Source organism: Onychostruthus taczanowskii, unplaced genomic scaffold, assembly GCF_017590055.1.
Source record: "Onychostruthus taczanowskii isolate IOZ18803 unplaced genomic scaffold, ASM1759005v1 scaffold10, whole genome shotgun sequence".
In the NCBI taxonomy this organism is placed as follows: Eukaryota; Metazoa; Chordata; class Aves; order Passeriformes; family Passeridae; genus Onychostruthus; species Onychostruthus taczanowskii.
The window spans coordinates 6,550,204-6,562,483 of record NW_024496526.1 but is presented as its reverse complement, the minus strand read 5'-3'; the positions used below and the strand labels follow the sequence as shown (position 1 = coordinate 6,562,483).

Here is a 12,280-nt window from a genome sequence, read left to right as displayed (position 1 = left end):
TTGGGGTTTACCATTTCCAGTATTCTTTAAATGCTGATGTAAGTTCAGCTGAGCTCCATCGTTTAACTGAATATGTAATTGCCACTGTTGGATTTTTAGGAAAGGGATTACCTGAATCCTGTCTAAACTAGTACAGCTTCACTGAAAGCAACAAAGAGCATGATCTTTAATAGAATAATTGGAGTGGTACAAGAACCAAGAGAGGTTCTTGTAAAAAGAGGATGGTAAAATGCTGAAGAAGCTGGATGAGTTTCAGGCAAGCACATTTCGTGTGAGCTTTTCCCTTCAACTGCAAGGACCTTAATTGATCAGTCATGTACCTTAATAATCTCATGGGCAAGGATACTCAGGACTTTGCAGGACTAGACACCAAATGCTGTTTAATACCTCTCCTCTAAGTCTATACTGGCTCTGAAAGAATTGTGAATTTAATTGCTAAAAATGTATTGTGTTGGCTTTTTTCCTTCTGCCCTTCAGATGGTGCAAAACTTCCAAGACGAATCCTGTTTTGTTATCAGTACATTGAAAGGTGTGTATTGCTGCTGCTGATACCTGTTACACTAAAGATAATTCCTCCTTTCAATTGCACTAAAGGTTATCACAAACTCAATGCTGTTATACTGAAAAGATAAGTAATCTAATCTAGTGTAAGTCAAGCTGTTGACCTACACTATGATAGACTGATCAATGCTTTACTCCCAGTTACACTGTTACAAAAATTCCATAAATCCATTGACACCATTGACATAAATGCCTTAGGATAAAATGATAAAATATGATAGTATGTAGGGGGTTTTTAATGTAAATTATTTTACTTAGATGTTCAACATTGGTTTTCGTGAGTGGGTTGTGAAACAAGTGTATGAACTATTGCAAACTACGTAGAAAGAAAATTTGAAGTTCTGTATCTCTGGTGTTTCTTAAAAACAATGAAAATATGCTTTGCATTTCTTTTTTACAGCTGAAAGCAATGATGGCTACCACATCATTTTAAAATGACCGTGCTGCTCAGAGAGACTTTAATGGCCTAAAACTTAGTGCCTCATTGAGATTGCTACAACCTAGACTGGAAACACAAAGAACCTTCTGGATAAATGCTCCTGTGAGCGAAGAATTACCAAACAGCTTAAGAAAAAAAATTGCTTTTACAGATAGAAATTTTTGGTGGTGTGTGATTTTGGTGGGTTTGGTTTTTTTGTTTGGTTGGTTTGATTTTTGTTTTGGTTCTTTTGGTTTTTTTTTTAAGCTGGAGCTGAGAACATCCTCAAAGCTTGTACATGTTTTTTCCTCCCTCCCTTCCTCTTCAGTCTTGAAAACTGTAGAGGTTTCTGCTTATTACTTAGAAACATCTGCCTTGTACGAAAGGGAAATGAAAGATAAACAAATCCCAATTCTCTTCACCCCTCATGTTCAGACGAATTGATTTATTTACAGTTCTGAGTGCTCTCTTGCTTTCAACACACACCCTGATGCTGATGGATGTGGACTCCCCAGGGCTTGTCGTGTACTCTTTGAGGTGGAAGGCTTGGGGCTACCTCCCAAAACAGATTGGGCAAAGCAGAGGAAGGGTTTGGTGCCCAGCCTTCTCCCAAAGTATCAGCTCTGAAAGCCCACACTTAGCTGTTCTCCACCTGCAGATATGCTCAAAGTCCAGAGACCCTGGTCCCTCCTGACAGACCTTCTGTAGTACCAATCCAGCAGAGCAGTTCTGAGGGGGTTCAAGGGAGGACAGACAACTTGTGGTGAGCAGTTCAGTACCATATTATTATGTGTAGCTTAAGAGTAGTCTCCTTGAATGGAGCATATGAAGGTTTTCTAGGAACTGTTTTGAGCACTGGAAGCTATAGTGCTCGTGACAAATTCATACTATGGATTTATTCTGCTCTACAAATTAGTGATTAACTGCTATCTTTACTGTAACTGGGAATTAGAAGTTACAAACTTAATGGATTTTCATCCTGTTACTGGAGTAAAACTGTTTTGATCAAGACCAGGTAACAGATCATCTTAGTTGCTACTTCTTACATTCTCGCTCTTTCACTTTTGACTCCTGTTTCCTGTATCTGTAACTATGATCAGCTCCACCCTCCCTTGGTCTTTTGGGACTCTGTCCAGGCTCCATTAAGCTAAAAAGGTGCCTTCCACTGAAGTCAAAGGCAAACTGGATCACACCTTTCTTGCATGGATGAAGCCATTTCACTTTTGACAGCTAACTAATATGGCTGTTTCCCCAAACTGAGTGTCCATGCACCATCAAAATCTGATTCTTGAACGTTTGATTTCATCCTGAACTGACATGGAAAGATGAAATACCAAACATTTTCCTGGAAAGGAAATTTTTCAAAAAATGAGAAATTGTCAGCTGGAAAACACTGAATAAAATGTTCCAGCCTTTTGAAATGGAAACATTTAATTAAATCCATTTGGCCCTTAAAGCAGCATCAGTTTGAGCTACTGTTGCAGCCCTCAGAAATTGTCATTCAAGTGCCTTGCGCGCCATGTCTCCCTTGGGGCTGAGCTCTTTGGCTGAATTACAGATCCCATGATGCTCCTGCCCTGGGTTAGTCAAACAGGGAATGCGTCATGAGGGCTGGAGAGGTGCCCAGGGAAAGAGGGGGCCATGGAGCCCTTGAGTTACAGCTCCCAGCTGACACCAGAGGAATTCGGACAGACACGGACTGATATTTCTCTGAGAGAAGTTATGTGTTTCAAGTTTTCCCAACAGAAATAAACAGCAAAATATTGAGAAAAGCAACCTTTTTTCATTAAAGCATCAAGTTTTGCGCAAAAAAACCCCACCCATCTCCACTGATTTTTTTTTTTTTTCACCGAAAATAATACTAGAATAGAAAACTTGTGTTACAATGGGAAAACCTTCAGCCAACTCAGCTAATTGAGCAGCAATGCCTGCTTAGGCACGATCTTGCTCAACTGACTGTCCTGGATGCTCCATGAATTGTAGGCATGCAAAAAGGATGTCTAGGCTTTGGGTCGTGGTGGTTCCCCCTTCTGAAATGAAGGAATTGAGGCTTCTTGGTTGAGAACCAAGCTGTGTAGGTGAGGAGGAGCTCCTGCCCATGGAATCCAGGTTGAGGCCACACACAGCTGCCTTCCAAAACAGTGAATGAATTCCAGATGTCTTTGTGAGCAGGTGGGACCAGTGTGCCCCTGTGTACCAGGAGCTGCTTGATTTATTTTCTAGAAGGTGCTTTGGAAGATGGATGTTGGCTGTGTTTTTTCATCCTGCTCTGTAATACTGGCCCAGTGCATGGTATGGCTGTCATTGGCACACAGTTCAGGTGAATCTGACCTCATGGAAAGGTTCTATAGACCTTGGAGTTTCCAGAGTGTAGCCTGTATCACATCATACCCACTTAGATGTGATAGCCCTGTAACTGAGGGGACACGGCAATACTGATACACAGTAGAGTGAAGAAAGGATAGAGGTGGCTTTGCTGCCAGAGTTAGGGACTGAGAACTGTTTGCTTGTTATAAAATGTCTAACTCCTTGATTCTTCTAAAAACCAGCTCTTGCCCATAAGGAATTATATACCAAAGTCCTCACAGTGTTTCAATAGCATTTCCTTGACGAATTTTGAGTTACTTCAGCATAGAGTCATAGATTGTCTTGAGTTGAAAGGGATCCTGAAGGGTCACAGAGTCCAATGCCCTAGAGTACCTAAAACTGATCCGTGTGACTATGAGTGTCATCCAGAGCAGCCTGGGTGCTCCTTGAACTCTGGCAGGCTTGGTGCCATGACCAGGGGCAAGGGAAGTCCCTGGGCAGCGTGCCCCAGTGACCAACCACCCTTCCAGTGAAGAACCTTTCTCCAGTGTCCAGTCTGAATTGCCCTGATTCAGCTTCACTCCATTCCCTCACTTCTGCTGCTGGTCGCCAGAGAGGGGAGATCAGCACCTCCCCTCCACTGCTGCCCTTGAGGAAGGTGCAGAGAGATAAAGAGAGAAAGAAAGACTTGTCTCACCTGTGTGTCAGGTAATCCCTGACTGTCCTTGGATCTGCCATCCCTGGAGGACTTGTTTGACCCATTTGTGGAAGTGACAGCCTCCAGAAGGAAACTTTTGTTTCCTCAAGAGTGGAGGAAGCACAAATGTTTAGTCTGGGATAATGTTGCTATAGGACACCAAACAACACGATGTGAACACACTGCCGTTCTCAAGGGAGAAAAGGGAAGTTTATTTTCTGACTCTTAACGTCTATAGATTTCTAAAGGTGTCAGTGGATTGGAGGATGAAAGTGCCACCTCTCCAATGACACTGGGTCAAGAGTTTATCAAATTTCTCCTCCTCTATAAAAGAATGCAAAACAATAAGTTGTTTACAGAAAGTGTGTGAGAAAGTTTGCTACAAGAATGCAAACATCAGAAGGCTTAGAAAATCTTAAAAAATCAGGGTGACATAACAGATATCTAAATTCTAGATAGACTAAAGGCAAGGGAGGTGAGCAGCTCCCACTCATCTAAATAGCATTTAGTTTTTTATTAAGTGCCTGTTACACTTATTTTTATTTTTTTTTTTTATTGTTGTTGCTTCTATTTCTTAAAAAGTAAGAAAACCTACTCAAAATGATTTAACTGGAACTTTTTACAGCTATGTGTGAAATTTGTGCAGCAGAACTTTATAAGGACTGGGTCTTAGTATAACAGTGAGTAACACAGTTTCCCAAGCTGTCCAGCTCTTCAGTTGTATGTATGATGACAGCCACTAGGAGTAAAAGTGGGCTTGCTGGGGATGAAAAGGCAGAATCATTATGTGATTAATACCAGTGTGACTCTAGCCAGTACTGCAAAGTATAAACTTGCATTCTTGTCGGACCTGTACTGTCTGTTTGAAATTTCATAAATTGTGGCATTTTCTCTATCAACTGAGTAAAATGATAGCGATCAGTTAATATGACTCTGGTGATGTCTGGAAAACTCACAGTAGTGCCCATGATACACAACTGCAGGGCAGGGAGAGGGCAAATGATCTGGTGATAAAATCTTGGCCATCTGATTGAGGTGGCAGGACTAGTGCTACTAAAATTAAAGCTCCTGTTTTTTCTGCTGGCCCTGCATGGTTAATTGGCTAAAATAGAAATAATCATTCAATATGGAAAATACTGGAGTTCTCATTGTCTTAGTGTGAAATTTAATGGGCTGAAGTTTCAAGACTCAGAGGTGGTAAGAGGATTCTTGCATTTGAGAAGCCCTGAATGGCACTCTCCTTATAATGTAACATATACATATATATGCATATATATATACATATATATCCATATACATACTGTACTGTATCAACACCTATTTGTGCTGAGTACACGTGTTCTTTGGCTTTAACTGGTACTCTGCTTTGTTTAGTTGCAGTTCAATGTAAAAGACTCTGGTTGATCAAGCTTCAAAACCCAGCCATTCCTTGGGTAGAAATGTAAAAGTCCATAGTAGCAACTAGGTGATTTGGACATGGTATACTTGGGGTGATTTAAGTTTGATGAGTTTCTGCGATACGAATCCCAGGCCTTGGTGAAGATGAGCATATTCTTTCACTAACACTGCAGTTCTACATTGCAGCTTCTGAAAATTAGTTAGAGTAACAGAGAAATAGATTGCCCAGTGCTTAGTGAACTAGTAAGGCTACTCCATAAGCAGAACAACCATACGATGACTTTTCCTAGCTCAGTGTTGTATTGCTTAAGCATTGGCTGTAATTCTAACAATCATCTGGTGGATGACTCAAACAGGTTTTTTGTCTCTTATCTGTTGGGATTTTTTTTACTTCTCAAAGAAATGCTTATATTCAGACTGTAGCTTCTCTTTCTCCTCCAGTTATGAAATGGTTTAACTTTATGCTAGTAATAGAAATACTTTCATTAGATTATAATCTGTTTGACAGCACAGGGTACTCAGAGTGGGGAGTGTTTGGCTTTGATCATCACTACTGTGGGTGAATATGAGAAGGCAGACTGGAGGTCTAACGTCCTTTGCTCTCTCTAACAAATGGGTTAAGCTAGTGCCTATTTTTTTGTGCATTTTTGATTTGTACCTTTTTTTTTCCATTCCCTCAAAATTGTGCTCCCTGGCGGGGGGATGCATTAGTGACCAGATGGTGTGCTCAACTTTTTAAAGTAGCCTGCTGTCCCGGTTTGCTTGGGGTGAGTGTTTATCTTTCAAAGGGGAGTTACCTCTTCACTGACAGTGCAGCTGTTAGAGGCAGGCAGTGCTGGCCACAAAGTTGGCGTGATGGGCAAGGGCGAGTGGAGGTGGGTCGATGGGAGGCTGAGGAGTACCAGTTGTGAGTAAATACTGCCACACTCTTCGTCTTTTCGTTTGTTGGTTTTTGGGGTTTTTTGTACATGAATAAATAAATAAATAAAAAAAGCATATTTTGCACTGGCTCTTGTACTGTTGTGCAGAAGAAATCTGTATCTAGAATCTGTGCTCCAGTCAAAATGCAAATAAATCTGTTTGTAAGAAGCACGGGTTTGGTCTCTGGTTTATTTGGTGCGGTTGGGCACAGGAGAGCCTTGGCATCGGCAGCTGCGAGGGGCTGGGCACCATCTCGGGGTGAGGGGAGCAGAGTTTGCAAAGTGCTGGCCAGAGAATGTTGGCTGCAGCCAAATGTCCTGCAGCGTTTTCTTCGAGCTGGGGCTGACTTCATTTCCCACAGCACAAGGCAGTGAGCAGCTCGTGTTTAATCCGGGTCAAGGCACGAGGAGAAGCGTCTCATTCCTGCAATGGGCATGTGCTTTACTGAAGGCACCAGCTGTGTCGGATGGCTTTGGTCTTGCAGTGCTCAAAAGGCACAGCCATTTCAGAGCCTGGTCCTTGCTGACATCAGAGAAGAGCAGAGTCCCTCCTCGCAGCAATGAGGGGGGACTCACAGCAGCTGTGAGACACATGCTGGCAGGGAGGTTTGGATTGTGGAGCATTCACAGTGGTTTAGCTGGAAGAACTCCAGTATCCTCCAAGGTTTAAACCATAGATCTAGTAACTTACATAGTCAGGAAATGAGCAGATGTTCAGAGTAATTTTCCAGTCAGAGAAGATGGAGCCCAGTTTGGAGATAGCATACTCTTCCAGCAGCCAAACTTCATGCCAAGGCAAAGTAGTGAGAATGGATGTACAACCAATGTAAGGGTGCTCCTTAATCTGATTGACCTTGAGCAATTTCAGCTCCTTTCCTTTGCTGAAGAAGTATTTGAATCTCAAAATTAGAAAACATATCTTGGGCCTTGGGTGTGAATAGCATTTCATATCCAAAGTATAAGGGCACAGACAATGTTCCTAGGTAGAGGTTCAAGAGAATTTAATATTTTTTCCTACCAGTGACTTGGGCATCCCTGAGAAGAGGAAAGGGACTGTCTACCCCAATTTCTATTAGTTTAAAATTCCTCTGGAGGCAGAAGTCCAGCCATCTGAGGCCTGATAATGTATTCAACTGCTCCATGCATAGTGAGGCAGCATTGTGTCCCACAGGGCTGCTGGGTTCAACACAGCTCAGTGTAGCTTCAAATCCACATCTGGGCAGCAACAGTGAATTTGGATGGGTTGTTCCCTGAGGGCAGGATGCTGGTAGGCACTCAAGGGTTCAAGGCTGGCATTTGGGCTCTTCAGGGCTAGCTGGAAGGTGCCAAGTGTTGGGGGGGGGAGGGGGGTCACTGGTGACTTGGTGGCTGTATGAGCCCTGTCAGCTGCAGGGGCCATCCCTGGGGGTCTCGAGAGCTGGAGGTGAATCCCTCCCTGAGTCCTGCATGGTGGGGGTCCAAGGGAGTGTCACATGCATGGATAGTTCCCACCAAACTCCACACAAAACTATCCCTCTTCTTCCGTAAGCTTGACCCGTGTGCTGGCAGGGGTTGGTCAATGCAGAAAGGAAGACTAGGAAGGTTTTTACCTAATAAAAAGTGTTCAAGGACTGGGAAAGTGATAATTCTGCACTTAATTTCTATGGGAAATGTATGTAAACAACCTCAGAACAGATCCAGAAGTTAGCAGCATCTATAGGACTGGACAGGAACTGTTAAGAGCTTTTAATGAGTGAGGAGAAAGAAGACTTAGGACTGGAGCTGTTTAGTCAAAGCACTGGCATAGTCTCATCTAATTCCTCAACAGGAAGTAAACATTTTAAAATTAATTTTTAATTCCCAAAACAATGCAGTCTTTCAGCTAGATTAGTCACAACTATGGAGCAGGCAGAGAAATACCACCTGTCATACTCCGTCTGTAGAGAAGCGAAATGCTTCCAGGCTTACCTGCGTAGGAAAGATTTGACCCTGCAATAAATTAAATTGTTGAGAGTTTTTTTAGTATATTACATCAGAGGCTGGTTGTCCTGATCAAACTGGAGTTTCAGACAAGTGTTGTCTCCCCTGCTCCCCAGAGATGTGTGGCCCAGGGAGGCAGGACTGTCTCATCCTATCCCATCCTAAATCTTCTATTTTTGGCTGTTGCAAACAGTGCCACTATCCATTTTGCTGTCTAGAAAAGCCTCAATTCTGATTCATCTGATATTAAGTAATAAGCAAGTATGCTGCAGCTGGAAAAAAGTTTGATTAGCAAGAATCCAAAATTAGCTGAGCACATTAGTGCACTGAGAAATAGTTTTTCCAATGGTGAAAATTTGAGTGCTGAAGACTATGATGCAAAGAGGAGACGTGCTAGAAATATGTTGGATAGAATTAAAGAAAAAAAAAAAAGGCAATGCTGAGAAGATTTCTTCCTTGAAAATATTTTCAAAGCCTGGTATCTCCCAGAAGGAGTTCCTGGATGGGTTGGCACCACTTTGGGAATTAAGATCTCCATGACATCACCTAATGGTTTAACCTGTGGCACTAAAATAAGGGAAAAGGGAAGTAAAAAGATGAACACCTGACTCAGTGCAGGTAGGAAATCCTGGCTGAGGGTGCATGGCCAGGGCACCCTGGGAAGGAAACCCAGCCCAGAGGCTTGGAGGCCACGTACGCCGAGCCAAGTGCGTGCTGCTGCACAGCTGTCCTGAGGGCAAAAACATTGTCCCCAACAAAATTATTCCAGAGCTGCCCACAGTTTCCCTTTTCCATCAGATTCACCTCATTTCACAGCAGTGCCTACGAGGCTCTTGTTCCTCCAGCAGCCATAGTTATTTACTGTCACATGCATGGCTTGAAAGAAATGAAGAAAGAAATATATCCCCAAATGAAAACATGGGGATAATTTTGGTGATTGTTGAAGTGATTACTGGGGGAAAAAAGGGAGAGACATTCTCTTTTTTCTAAAGTTTTGGCTTCCTTTTGGTTCTTCCAGCCCTTGCCAATGGCTTTGCACTTTTCAATTCTCAAACAGTTTAATTTTTGATCTAATTATGATGATGGTTGTGGTTACCTTCTGGCCAGCTACACAAGCAAAGTAATTGAGAAAATGAACCTTTGGATTCTTGGAGACTCCCACCTGAAAGCAATGAAACAATTTTTTCTCTCTCATGAACATCGCAAAGTGGTGTTAATCTATCACCCTTCAGACTCCCATGCCCACAGGTGATGACCCTCTATCTCCTTCTGTGGAAGTGTCCTTAAAAATCTATTTTAGTGCAAAGCACCTGAGCCTCAGTGGTGCAAAGAGCATGACCAAGAGCCTGAACTCAGAGCCTGGGCCAAAGAGATGTGAAAAGTCATCACATCTAAGCTGTCCAGGGGATAAAAATGGTCACACAGGCAAGTAACTTTCTGTCCCCAAATTCTAGGGCCAAAGTCTTGGTATAGCCAGCAGTGTCACCTGCAGTGTAACCTGTGCTGATCCCTCCTGGTGGGGCTCACCTGTGGGTGCCCAAGGAATTGCCAGCCCAGTGCTGGCTGTGCAGTGCTTGGCACTGGTGGGAGCTGTAGAAGGATGCAATTAAACCAATTACAGGCTAGTGATTTTGCATTCAATGGAATAATTACTCTTGAAAGCTGGCAGTATGGGTGAAACTCGCTCCCAGCCTTAATATCAGGTTTCACTATCTTGCCAGAAAGTGTGATTGACGTCAGCCTGTTATTGTGATAAAGGCTATAAACTCACAGGCTCATAAAGTAATTTAGTGTGGAAGGAGTCTTCAAAAGTCATCTGGCCTAGACTTTGCTCAGAGTGGGCCTCGGCCAAAGGCTGCTGGGTGTTGTACAGGGTCAGCAAGGGGAAGCCCATGGCCAGTGCTAGCCAGGAAATCCAACCAGAGATTATAAAAACCCATTCTTGCCTCAGATAACTTATGAATCAGTAAGAAAAGATTTTTGTCTTTCCAGTGTTGGGTGGGAGAAAAGTAAAACAACATAGGTGTGCTAAGCCATAATTATCTTTCAGTTTGTCCCTAAAGAATGTATATTTAAAAATTATATTTTACTTTACTTGGGATATACTTATTAATTTTCCCCAGTGAATAGAAAAAAATATAACTTGGCAACCACTTTCTACCAAGTTGGGCAGTTCTTGTGATGGTGTGTTGCCAGCTAAAGATGGAGCTTGCCACTAAAAACTTAAGGTTTTACTTGCTAATAGTACTGCTTCACAATGATGGGTGGGATTGGCAGTGTGAGGGGTCTGGGGGGCTTTAAATTGGGATGAAACTTCAATGGATGAGCTTTTCCATACTCTCCAGATGCCATCATGTTCCACATGTGCCTGGCAGAGCAGTCTACATTTTAGGGAGCCGGGGGAACCTGTGCTGTGAATGCATTAAACCTCCAGTCTGGGTTGTGCAATTGGTTATGTGTGCTGAAAATTCTCAGCTCAGGTTGCTTCTTCTCTTTTTCTGATGTCTCCAGATGTGAGAGGTTGCATTAACCTAGCGCTTTTTTGGGGTTTTTTTGGTTTGGTTTTTTTTTTTTGTGCGTGATGAAAGAACACACAATCAGGAGGAGAAATGGCTGTGGAGTTGGTGGATAAGAGATGCTTATCCTTAAGTTACAGTCTTGAAGTAAATAAAGATGCAAGCTGTTTTCAGTGCTTTTTAATTTGGATGGAAAGGCTGCAACTGGCAGGGCTTTCTGCCCTGAAACTAAGGTAATTCTTACCAGCTGAGCCTGGATCATGGGCTACAAGCACAAGAAGCATTACATGGTGCTTCATGTGTCTTCTTTGAGGAAAATCAAGATTGTGCCCCTTCAAAAAAGGGGAAATTCTAGAGGGAACTTGATGAGAAAACTCCTAATCACCCAAGTCGTGACCATGGGCTTCACACTGAAGAGCCCTGTTCTAAGTGCAGCTCTCTCCGAAGAACATGAGACACATGCTAGAAAGGGTTCTGACTTCAGGAAGATTTTAAATGTGGAAAATGGCATTATCTGATTATGATAATAAAATCACTTATGTATTTTAGGCTTTCTCCATTTAAAATCTTACTTCACACATTTTCTATTCAGAATAGTCCCTGCCAACATTACTGAGCTTCTGTAGATACTGTGGTCTGTTCAGTAGTAAATGCATCATGGAATTTCATTTCAAACTTCCTTAAAACAGTCTACCTGTGACTGATAAAGCTTCTGAGAAAGAGAGACTTATTCTGTTTCATAACAATTTTTTTTTGAGTAATTGATATTTAGGGTGAAAATACTACTTCAAAACTACAATTCAGCAAATGATAAATTTAGATTTTGCCATTCAAAATTACTCCTGCCTCATTTTCAAAATGGGATATTCTGACACTGACTTCTTTTCCCTTGGCAGAGTATTATTTAATTCATTGTTCACCTCAGTAAATTAAAGGCAGCAGAGCAGGGTAGAACACGAACTGCTTAAGGTGCATTTTTATTTATCAAGTTATTTAGCCTGTACACTCTGTTCTCACTGCTTTGAGAACACAAACTGTTTTCTGAACAGGTACTTGATGTGATGGCTTGGCCCCAAGACCCATGGAATTATGTTTGATAGGTCTGGATGCCTCCTGAGTATTGTTGCAGCATCCCTGGGACCAGCACAGCTGAGATATATAGGGTTAATAGGAACTTTCTTAGAATTAAGGCCAGCCTTTACTACTTAATCTGTAACATTTTATTTCTTTATGTATTTTAGTGGAGTGTCTTTAAAAGGCCTTAAAAAAACATGGTGTTTGTCTGCAGGAATTTTTTGTTGTTGAGTTTTCTCAGCATATAAGAGGCAGCCATGCTTGGTATGTCCTAGTTCTTGCAAAGATTGCTGAAAAAAGGGCAGGATTTTTTTTTTTACACTTTTGTTATGTCCAGATGGACTTTTGGGGAGTTGATGATCTTTCTTTTCCATATAATCTTTATGAAGAGGAGAAACTCTGTAGTGCAAAAATTGTTTTGGACTGTCAG

General features: G+C 42.1%; 1 protein-coding gene across 1 annotated transcript in view; it reads left to right on the top strand.

Annotated features, from left to right (window-relative positions):
- The window catches only part of TFCP2L1 (transcription factor CP2 like 1), a 35,638-nt gene extending 29,212 nt beyond the window's left edge, over window positions 1–6,426 (top strand). The window contains exons 14-15 of the mRNA XM_041409158.1: window positions 478–529; window positions 962–6,426. Of these exons, the coding sequence (XP_041265092.1) occupies window positions 478–529; window positions 962–999 (90 nt within the window). The 3' untranslated portion in view covers window positions 1,000–6,426. The remainder of the gene's footprint in view (window positions 1–477; window positions 530–961) is intronic.
- The last annotated feature ends 5,854 nt before the right edge of the window (window positions 6,427–12,280 follow it).